This window comes from Festucalex cinctus, chromosome 11, assembly GCF_051991245.1.
Source record: "Festucalex cinctus isolate MCC-2025b chromosome 11, RoL_Fcin_1.0, whole genome shotgun sequence".
NCBI classification, from domain to species: domain Eukaryota; kingdom Metazoa; phylum Chordata; class Actinopteri; order Syngnathiformes; family Syngnathidae; genus Festucalex; species Festucalex cinctus.
In genome coordinates this window covers 8,814,060-8,826,073 of record NC_135421.1, presented here as the reverse complement: position 1 = coordinate 8,826,073, position 12,014 = coordinate 8,814,060, and the positions used below count along the sequence as shown (strand labels likewise).

The 12,014-nt window shown below is 39.7% G+C and overlaps 1 protein-coding gene across 1 annotated transcript; it reads left to right on the top strand.

Moving 5' to 3' along the window:
* Positions 1–3,081: 3,081 nt before the first annotated feature.
* On the top strand, positions 3,082–11,822 carry LOC144030943 (uncharacterized). Its single transcript, XM_077537608.1, has 18 exons — positions 3,082–3,154; positions 3,285–3,406; positions 4,161–4,292; positions 4,403–4,531; positions 4,682–4,835; positions 4,908–5,005; positions 5,099–5,249; positions 5,318–5,353; positions 5,422–5,492; positions 6,236–6,452; positions 6,521–6,646; positions 6,763–6,936; positions 7,567–7,686; positions 7,937–8,011; positions 10,548–10,612; positions 10,726–10,789; positions 10,861–11,095; positions 11,711–11,822. Exons 2-18 carry the CDS (start codon positions 3,305–3,307, stop codon positions 11,820–11,822), a joined length of 2,061 nt encoding a protein of 686 aa, XP_077393734.1. The 5' UTR covers positions 3,082–3,154; positions 3,285–3,304.
* Positions 11,823–12,014: the final 192 nt, after the last annotated feature.

The window sequence follows — 12,014 nt, the reverse complement described above, 5'->3', positions numbered from 1 at the left end:
ACAAACAAACAAACAAACAAACAAACAAACAAACAAACAAACAAACAAACAAACAAACAGTTTGGTTTTAGCCACGGCCCACAGGTGCTTAACTAATCAACAGGAGACGAGTTTGTTGACCTGCCAGTTGAGTAGAAGCACCTATGCTAAAGCGGCCAAACTGTGGCAGAGTTGTTACTTTCTAGACCTGCATTTCACAACCCTGATTGTGAATTGTGACTTACAGTTTAGACTGGTTTGCATTTCTCAGCAATTTTTTTCCCCCGGTGAGCTTTGCTTTCATTTCATTTTTGACTGTTTTAACAACATGATGCAGAGGAATCTTTGAGTAGCACTCGGATACATACATGATAAGAGAACATTTATAATTGCATTCTTACTAATTAAATGTGTATGTTGCACTTCTCTCAGGCTTATCATTGTCGTCTTATTATCATACATCACACACTGTGGTATTCCCCCCCCCCCCCCCCACACACACACACACACACAACACACACACTCACACTAGGGGTGTGCCAAAAAATTGATTCATAAAAGAATCGAGATTCTCATTTATTAATCGAATCGATATTAATATCCAAAAATCGATTTTATTTAAATTAGAAATGAAGAAGAAGGGTTCATCTCTGTGTGCCCTGCAATTGGCTGGCAACCAGTCCAGGGTGTCCCCCGCCTACTGCCCAGAGCCAGCTGAGATAGGCTCCAGCACTCCCCGCGACCCTTGTGAGGAATAAGCGGTCAAGAAAATGGATGGATGGATGGATGAAGAAGAAGGGGAAAAGGCAGTTGTAGCCCACATGCTGTTTTTGTGGAAAAGGGCACTTACAATACAAAATTAGTAAATGTTTAAACACACACAAAAAAAAAAGACACTTTAATGTGTCTATTTGTCATTTTGTCTTGCAAAGCAGACTGGAGTAGATCATGACAATGTTGTGCATATCTCTAAATTGAAGCAGAAATCATTTGTCAATCAAATAATTTTGAGTCGAAAATCGCTTGAATCGAGAATCGAAAATGAATTCTGAATCAAATCGTAGACCCAAAAATCGTAATCGAATCAAATCTTGAGACAGTCAAAGATTCCCAGCCCGAACACACACACACAAAAAACAAAAAAAAACGTGAAAAGGCAGCGGAGAAATCAATGTATTCGAGTTAGGCACGCTTTGCAAGTGGCATCACCACCAGTGGCTTCACTTCTCACCATAGCAAGAAAAGTCCATTCATGCTGCATTCGAGAAAGGTTGGAAGTCGGATATGTCCCCACTTGGATTCTCCCAGCTCCGAGCCTCTGCGTTCGAGACAAATAAAAACAACAAAGTTGGTTGAATGCGATTGTTCTGGTTAACGCCGTCATTCCAGATCACGTTCTGTTATGTGAACCTGTTTCAAATAACCAATTAAAGTTAACATCCATCCATCCATCCATCCATCCATCCATCCATCTTGGATGGCCCCTGTGAAATTTAATTACCCTGGAAATTGTTGTTGGAAAAACGCGCAAACTGAATTTTACCAAGGCAAATTTGAAAAGTTCTCCAAAAGTTCCGGCGGTGGAAAATCCCCTATTATTGTAAAAAAATAAAAAAAAAATAAAAAAGGGCTCATACTCAAAAAAAATACACACAATATTGTGCTTTTGTACATGACAGCAATGAATATAAACAACCTGCAATCTCTAATAACACTTAATTAATATTGAGGCACTTACTTTCCTTTACATATTGACTCGCTCCACAAGCATATTACGCTCCCCTTCATCTGACCAATATCGTGGATTTTAAACATAGAAGGGCCAAATGATGCCATGTGAAACTGAAATTGTACCAAAACGCTACCCACCAGAGGGTGCTAGAATTGCACAAATGGAAATCAACCTGCCTTTTTTTTTTTTTTATTAGATGTGCTGCTTTTAATATCGTTACATGACAATGACAATATATGATGGCGGTTTGAATATTGCAATTTCACGATATTGCCATCATTACATCTCTAATTCCTTCCTACCCTGCCAGAGAGCAGTAGCAGTAGCTTCTGTAGCCGGGGGTCGGACCGCCAAAGCCTCAGCCTAGCCTTTGGCTGTCCAACTCACTGCACACCCGACCACTTTGGCCCCTTGCACAGGTGGTGAGCCCATGGGAAGGGGGACCCATGTTACCTTTTTGGGCTGCGCCCGGCCAGGCCCGATGGATACAGGCCCAACCATCAGACGCTCACCTTCGAGCCCCGCCTCCTGGCCTGGATCCAGAGGGGGGCCCGATGACCTGCGTCCGGGAAAGGGAAAACTAATTCCATTAATTTTTCTTATCATAAGGGGTCTTTTGAGCCATGCTTTGTCTGGTCTCTCACCTAGGACCTGTTTGTCATCGGTGACCCTGCCAGGGGCATAAAACCCCAGTCAACATAGTTCCTAGGATTATTGTGACACGCAAATCCCTCCACCACGATAAGGTGATGACTCACAGAGAGGCCAATTATAGCAACGTAAATATAAATAAATATCTATTTAAAATCTTGTAAACTATGTTTTACCATTCACAGTCTGTCTCTCCATGAGGCTCGCCATTGTCGAGTGACGTTAGATTGAAGCTGCAGTCAATCATTGCTTACTTACCTTTTACTTGTATATGTTTGCTTATGCATGTTTCAACTTTGCATCCTTATGGGTTGTGGGGGCAATTGGGGGGGGGGGGGGGGGGGTAATTGCATTTTAATAATGTCAAGTACTTTGAGTTGCGCTGTCATGTATAAACATGGCAGGGCTTATTCAGCCACACCATTTGTGCACTAAAAAGCCTTTCCCAAAATCCTCCCACAAACTTTGAAGCATGGAGAGTCAATAAGATGAAGAATTAAGAATTAATTGATCTGATTGATTTGTGCATTCTTTTTTCTATTTAGTGTACATTCGTGCAGTTTGTGTAAACTGTGGACAAAATGATCCCACAAAAATCCTGAACCTGTTCTCCATTTCCTTGCACAATCAGGACACTTCCTGGACATTCCTATTCTAAATGTGTGTGCGTGTGTGTTTTGTGTGAGTGTGTTAATCCAAGCAGCTACAGCTGGGGCAACGCTAACACAAAGTACTGAATCATACATCCTAGCAACAAGCACTCATGCACTACAACAACTGAGGAGGAAGCAGGTACGTCCATTTTATTTATTTATTTATTTTTTTGTTAAACTTTTCTCCCATTAAAGAAATCCTTGAATCCATGTTTGTGATTTTTACAACTTTTGGAATGGTTGGGCTTGTTTAATAAATGCTTCTTTAGATGAGATAGGAAGTAACACCATGAAGGATTTGTCTCTGTCGCCACTGAGTCGAGGGTGCGGTCGTGTCATCACGGAGAGTGCGGGCGATCATGGCCGCCTGGATGTCTGCTTCACACCACAGGTACTCATATGTCATATTTCACTTGAAATGTTTGAACATGAGAGTGAAGTAAACATTGTCATTTATTACTTTTATTCATGATTGTGCTCTCCTTTTTCTGCTTATTTCCTTAAAGAAAGGAACTGGATATAGTTGTAGATTAACGCAATGTATCACACTGACAAACATTTTTTGCACATTTGAAAAAAAAAAAGTAAATTCAAAACGCTTGACAAAACAACAGTTAAAGAATGGCAAATATGTGCCTCATTCATTCTTTCCCTTTCAAATTGCCAATTGAAAAACAAAAATGTGACTCATTTTCTTTTGTTGTTAAATGTCAACTTAAAATTATAAAATAAACAAACGGGCCACCTTTAATTTACTTTAATTTTAATATTTAATTGGTTGTGTACTCTGGCCCATTTTGCAATTTTGATCCAAGCAATACTTTTAAAAGAGTTGGGTCAAAACTAATCCAATTTGGGTCACACAGGCACCGATTCACTACTTGTGTCAATTTCATCCAACTTTCTCTGTTATCTCACACAAGCAAACTAAAAAAGAATTGGGCAGTTTTGTATAAAACAACTTAAAAATTGGGTCATTTTGTACAAAATGACACAAAGTTTTTGGGTTATTCATTTAACCCAACATATTGGGCCATGTTGGGCAGTTGGTTGTTTCTAACGATTTTGATATTGTGCCTTTAATTGAATGAGAACTGCTTTGATCCATAAAAACGTCATTAAGATATTTATCCTAAACACTATAGGACTACTACATCTGGAAATCCCATGATGCTCTACTGCATCTAACCAACAGTGGAAGTTTGCTCGGGAGCCAAGAGTCAACCATCCCGAAGACGTACACCACTCGCCGGGGACCTCTCCTTCTGTACTCACGAGTATGAATGAGCCCTCTTCACTCCCCACCCCTCTCCACAGAAAGTCTCCTAAAAGTCCTTCAACTTTACCAGGACGAAACCACCAAAAGTTTGATCTCCTGTGTTTGCAGGACTTGGTTACACTAGGAACTGAATGTGGGTCACAGGGGTCAGAGAAGAGGAGGCGGATCACACGGCAGCACACGCAGGAAGTGGACCACCGGCTGGATGCTCTCAACTTGCGTCAACAAAATTATCAGGTAAGCAGGAAATGACCACATCCTCCAACTTTAACTCAGGAGTGGTGTGCCTTCTTGAATAGGTTGCAGTGCTCTGAAAGCCTGCACAGGATAAACGGTATAGAAAATGGATAGATGGATGAATTTTGACTGTGCATGTCTCTGACCTAGTTGACCTGGCGGTTTGCCACTACTACCTTACCTCCACTTCCAAACTTCCGTCGTGCAAGTGTTTCCCAACTTTATGCCACACAAGAACATCCCAGTCAGGAGTTGGTCGGCGACCCCCGAGAATCCAACTTCCAACTGGAGAATCCACCTGAAGGTAAAACACAATTTGAAGATCTGCTTCAATCATCCTTACTTGGATGAAACTTCAAATCAAGCTTCCCTGTAGATGAGAAGGAAATAAAGGGAAGTGTCCGGTTGGATCTGGTTCTTGATATGCAGACCTGTATAGACCACATAACACCAGAGGAACCAGAAGAACTTCAGGTGATCTAAGTTACATTTAATGTACTGTATTTAAATTGTAATTTGTCGCTCAGTTTCCACTCAATTGAAGAAATGTAATGACCTCTTTTCCAGCTCAATGAGTCACATGCGAAGAGTTCACAGCACGACGAGACAAGTGACTTGAACCTTGTCCTAAATCCTAATGATGCTGTAGCAGTCTCCCGAGGATCTGTGATTATGGTCAAACCTCAAACCTCAATGACCCGGAACAACAATAGGAGAGGTATGGCAAAGGAATACAGTAAATGTGTGAAGAGTGAATTACGCAGACTTGTTGACATGTTCTTCCAGAACACCCTAAAGAGCAGGAAGTAAATACAAACTCAGGTAATGCCTGCCGAGAAAGTCAGTAAAAACTCATGTGTTCTGTATATAATGCTGTGTTCATCCAACAGACTCCTTTCTTCCTTCTCTGAGAGTTGAACCTTCAGTCACTCCTGAATCATACTACCAGCATCCATTTGCTGTAAGTTCATGTTAACACCAACAATGCTTAAAACCACACCGTATTAATTAATATATATATACAAACAGCCCTGCGATTGACTGGCAACTAATCCAGGGTGTACCCCGCCTACTGCCCAGAGCCAGCTGAGATAGGCTCCAGCACCCCCCGTGACCCTTGTGAGGAATAAGCGGTCAAGATAATGGATGGATGGATGAATACAAACATAACTGCAACATTTGTTTTTGGTCCCATTTTCATGATGTGAGAAGATTCAAAACTTTCTACAGTACGAATGCCTTCTTCTGTTTCTAATCTGTGTTAGTGAGCAATTCATCCATCCATCCATTTTCTGAACCACTTGCTCCTCAGTTAATTTTCTTCTCCCCACACAGCAAGGATGTACACGCAAGTACAAATGGTTGTTGTCTCGACAGGCCAGGGTGCAGTCTGCCTTTTGTCTGAAATCACTTGCGATAATTTAACTCCAGATCCACACACTAAGTGGTGATAGATAGAAAGATAGATAGATAGACAGACAGACAGACAGACAGATTGTGTGTCTATAGTCAGGAATCTATTGATTTTAAACCATTTGTAAGTTGTAAGTTCATGAGGATACCAAAAATCAAAGGTAGTTGACAGCGCTCCAGTATCGATGTTCAACAGAGCAGCAGCTAAATACGTTCAGGCTCTATATCAGAGCAAGACCCCTAGTGATTTTCTATGACTGCCACAACTTGTGTTTGTCTTGGATGTTTTAGGCGGGACAAAAGGGTTCCATCATTGAAGTCCACCACAATCAGTGTCTGCCTTCTATAGAAGACCACCACATCACTGTGGGGCATGCCGGTGGGACACGGACTCAGCAGGAGGTCAGAACAGAACCAGTCTGGGTCGGGTTTCACCCCCAAGCATGTCCGAAGGACTCCCATCATAGCCACCTGCTTCTTCCTTTGTTACTCCCTTTCAAAAAACATGGTGAGAAAACGTCATGATGGTGTTTTCACTTGAAACTTGTAAGATTGTGTTATTCTTCCATCATATAGAACAGATGAAGTGTAAAAAGACAGCAGCAGGAAGGGAGAGAACTGCAAAGCAATTCTGTGAGGAGACATTACATCATGGGCAAAAGTCTAAAACATCATCAGAGATTCTGCTGGGCCTGGCGGACGGTGCGTCAAAAATTGAGCATAATTATAATATTTTGTTCCCCTTATTTTTTTTAAAATCTTTTCTCTGTTTATAATTCCATTCTACCTTGTAATTTGCTCTGTCCTCTTTTACGAAGAGTCTCAACCTCTCCCAGAGAGAGTCTCGGGATGCGTTGCAGGATGCAAAGTCCCGGGCAGGCAGAGCTCCTCAGCCTTTTTACATAACCGAATACCCGATCCCCACAATTTCTGTGATTCCAACAATGCAAAGAGAAGTGTGGTTAGGGGGGTTCTCCCACTCGAGCTGAGAGGTACAGATGCCTACACAGAACATAGTACATAGCATTACATATTAGGGATGTCACGATAATGGCATTATCGTGATATCGTGATATTAAAACTGCCACAATATCGTTGTCGTCATGTTCACAATATTTAAAAGGAGCACATCTGTTAAAAAAGTCAGGTTGATTTCCATTTGTGCAGTTCTAGTACCCTCTAGTGGCTATTTTATTAGTGCAATTTAATTTTCATCAGGGATGTTTTAGCTTTATATGTTTAAAATCTATGCTAGTTGTCAGATGAAGGGGAACTTAATTTGCTTGTGAATCGATCAATGTGGGCTTGCATTAGCAAGTAAGAACATCACTGTTGTTATTAGAGATTGTGGTGGTTTATATGCATTGCTGTTATGTACAAAAGCACAATATTGTGCTTTTTTTAGTATAAGCTCTTTTTTTTTTTTTTTAACAATATTGTGGTCTTTTTTAAATATCACCAACACCCCCACAATATCATGATAATTATCGTATCGTGACCTTCATATCGTGATAATATCGTATCGTGATGTTTGGATATCGTTACATCCCTATCACATATATTGTTCTTGTAACAGAGGTCATGAGGTGATGCCTAATAATAATATTGTGGCTGGTTGTCAGATTTGCAGAATGACCAAGCCGTGGGGTGCGTGATTCTCGGCCCTGATGGGGAAATTATTCAACTATCACTCTATGACAACTACAAGCTCCTTGGTGACGACAATGACACGGAGCAGCAAGGTGAGTCTATCACTTAAAGACCTGGAAAGTCATTTTTAGAATTGATGTCTAAATACATTAAATATGTTTGAAGGTAAGTGCTGAAAACGTGCAAAGGTTGAGAACAATTTAGTACAGAACAGAAATATGCCAAATTGTGTTTTTATCCATGTTTTAGTTTTGTGCTTTTACGAATCCTATATAAATTTGGACTTAAAAGCTTATAGTGATAAAGTCAACATGACATAATGATGAAATCTACCCCTTACAGCTTTCCAGGTTTTGTCTGCGGATGGCGAGACGTTACCCTGCGTCATGGTGCTACAACATGAATACACACACTCTGGTATGTTCATGAAAACACGAACATGCAAACATCGCACTGTGCACAACTATTTTTGCAAGTCAAGCAAAAATACCTTAATAAAGAAAACTACACCAATGAACACTGTTATACTGTGCATTGTGCTAGAATTGCGCTTGGAACGAAAATAGGGCACTTGGACTTACTTTAAAAAACAAAAACAAAAATGAAGACCACATTGGAATTTTTGGCGTGCTGATAGATAGCGACTTGGACTTAACTTTCAGCAGTCATATCCAATCAGTCAATAAAACTGCTAAAAAAAAAACATATCCTGCTTCAAGCAGAATGGAAGAAGCATCTCCATGATTTTATTTCCGGTAGACTTGATTATTGCATCATCTGACTGACTCTCTCATTTACAATGTTGCAGCTCGGGTTGTGACCAGAACAAAGAGATCAGAACACTTAACGCCAGTCCTAAAGGCTTTTCACTGGCTCCCAGTCAGCTGTAGAATTGATTTAAAAATTTTGCTACTGTTCTATAAATCACTGCATGGTTTTGGTCCTAAATACATTAAGGAAATGCTGATTGAATATAAACCTAGTAGGGCTCTGCAGACTTGGTCAATTAGTGGTGTCCACGTTTCAAAGCAAACATGGTGTAGTGGCATTTAGCTGTTGTGCTGCACACAAATAGAGTAAGTTGCCTTTGGAAGTGAAGTCAGCCCCAAGTGAAAATGTTTTTAAATACAAGTTAAATATTATGCTCCTTAAAAATAAATAAATAAATAAATAAATAAATAAAAATCATTCCTTTGATTAAGGTTTTTTAAGCACTTTTAAAATCATTTCACAATACGGTCTTTAGTAATTTCGGTAGGCTACTTTTAATGTCTTTCCTTTTGCTTTTAAATGTCTTTAAATCTTTTCGCTGCAAATGTGCTTAAACTCATTCACTCCCAGCCATTTTCACAGAAGCAATCCCGTTCGCTCCCGGCTGTTTGACTGGATTTTGACTGATTTTGCAAGGCCCACAGAATATTGTGTTCTATTGCTATAAAAGCATGGAACCTATCAAAAGAAAGATTAAAGTCTCTTCTTTCATCAGGAAAAAAAGTATGTTTCTATCTGTTTCCGGTTTGCAGCAATTAGCATTAGAAGAGAGCTAAGTTTCATCAGTTTTCACAAATCTATTTAAAATTGTAAATAATTTAGCTTTTTTTTTTCTACATGGCCCTGGTTGATCTCCTTTACTCTGATGCCACCTGCTGGCCGTTTGTGTAATAACTACCATTTCTGCAACCGTTCTTTGCAGTTGAGAGGCTGCATCAAAGCCTTCTGTATGCTCTAGCATAAAAACAAACAAACAAAAAAACAAAAAAACGTATAAATACGTCTTTGGGTCACTTAAAACAAACAAAAAAAGTATTTACACGTTATTGGGAGCAAATGAGTTAAATGTTGTCAAAGCACATTCATTTAGTAATTTTGATCAACTACTTGTGTTCTCTTTTTTGTTTGGTTTGTTCATGCATTGCATTTAGATGTGCTTTTGGTTGTGTGAAGCACATTGAGTCGCCTTTTACATGAACTGTCTTATATAAATTAAGTCTCCTTGCAAGACAGTGCATTTAAAAAAAAAAAAGAATGCCTTATGCCATTGTGGGCGTGAAGACAGATGACCTGATTCATTGCCAAACGTAGCAACACCACTCATTACCTTTAAATGTGCTGCACAAGAGGCACATTTAGTTGTTGACATCGCGGAAGAAGAAACAGATTTTGTTCGAGTCTAGCGGGAGGTTGAATTGTGCCTAGTACATTTATAAGTAACTCCAAGCAGACCTCAAGCATAGCAAACTCTGTGCAACAGGCTGCTGCAGCGCTGCCGTTTGTTATAGCTTTCACCGAAAATGTTCATTCACTTTTCGATTCAAGTAAAATTATAAATTGTGGTGAAGTTACTTTTTTGGTATGTTTCAACTTAAATGACTTGAGACTTAGATTTGCATGTAAAATTGTGAGCCTAAAGACTTGAGAATTGACTTGTGTTCAGGGACTTGAGACCTGACTTGGAATTGGAGCCTAAAGTCTTGAGCTTGACTTGGACTTGTGGGTCAAAGACTTGAGACTTGTCTTGGACTTGGACTTAGAGACTTGTGCCCAACTCTCAATCATAGATTTACAAAATGGGCACTTGGAGACTGCCTTCCATCCCTATCATTCATGTGACAATATTAATAATCCATCAGCAATGATTCAGAGTATTTGATACATGCTGTTATGATAATGAATTAAATATAACATTTACCACAGATGTCCAAAGCTTAGAATCTGTCTGCATTTGTCCTGATCAAATTCATCAGCATAACGTTAGATTACTTGTGCCAACACTTAGACAAGGTCCCAGCAGGAGTAAGTTTAGTCAAATGTCTTTGGGCTACCAAAAGGTCAGATGTCAGACTTTTTTGCTTCAGTCTGGCAAAAAAAAAAAAATAAAAAATAAAAATAAACACCAAACAAACAATTGGCAGTGACATTTTTATAAACACTATATTTTTTTTTCTCTGTGTAGAAGATGGAGAACTGAACGTAAATGTACCGTCAGGGGATGTTGAATATTGTGCACCTGTTAAAACTGTGAGTTTTTCCTACTAATTTACTATCTTGTGATGTTTTAACTAAGCTTAGCTTTGTTCATTTTGCATCTATGGCATCTAAACTACATTTTATACCAATTGTTGTTAAACTAGTGTTTAGATCTTCAAGAGTCTACAAAGTCTGATATAAGACCACACAACAGCCATGTTAATTTAGGTAATCCATTATCCGTTTATCCTATTTTTTAGGTCTACTATTAGTATTGAAGTCAGCCCTTCTTGTTTTAGTGGTTACAGCTAATGAAAGCACAAACAGAGCAGATCCAATTGAGGAAACACGGTGGGAAGACAAACACGAACATAAAAACCAAGTTGTGAAACCTTCAGCAATGGTGGAGGAGCCTGCAGGAGGCAGCACCGAGGAGCAGGATGAGAAGGAGTTTGAACACCTACCAAAAGCCAGTTCAGGACCAGTTGACCAGCTTCCTAATGACACGATTAACACGCTGGAATCTGGACTCAGGTATGAACTTCTTTCTCTAGAATTAATTACACTGTGGTGGAAATGGATCTTCCCAAGTGGAACAGTGCTGTCTGTGACACATCTGTATAAAGTCTAAAAGTCGTAAAGTGTGAATATGTTAGCATGTTTGTATGGTATATTTAATAGTTTGTATGGTATATTTAGGCTATTTCTATTACACAGATTTTCACTTAATGCGGAGGTTGGGTGTTTTGAACATCATCCCTGCCTTCGAGTCATGTTTACTGTGTTCCAATTTTTCTTTTAACTTAATGCTCATTGTGTGGAAAACTCACCTATTCGCTGCGTTGTATTCTAGTGAAAGCAAAACAAGCATTTCTTTGCCAAGATGTCATCTTTGTACCAAGGAACTAAGTTGTAGAGACTCGAGGAGCTTCACTGAGACAAAATTAGTGCTTTACGACCATCTTGTGGCCTTCACAAGAGGCCATCAATTATTCACTGATTTTCAATATCCACGGCAGGGCTCCATCCCTATCCCCTGCAAATACCTTGGGTTTACTATACCACTGTTTATATATTCACTTTTGGAGGTTCCACTGTACCTAATGAGGTTGTTGAGAAACAAAAATATTTCCGACTTTGCCTTGGCAGTACCACATCGATCCAGCAGGACACAGTCACTAGAAAATCACCGGGAGAGGAAACTTTGGTGGGACTGAATAAAGACACAGAAACGAGCACCACAGGTGAAGCTGCACGGTGAGAAAGCATGAACGATGTGTTCAATGACCATCTGTTTTCACTTGTATCACTGGAGCTCCTTTTTGGGGTGGCCACCTTAGGTAAAGTTAACTAATTTTGGACCATCCAGTGCTCAATTCTTAGTTTAGTCTATGGTTTGTAAAATCCAAAATCAGGAGAGGTCTTGTGCATTCATCCCATTCTTTTTTTTTGT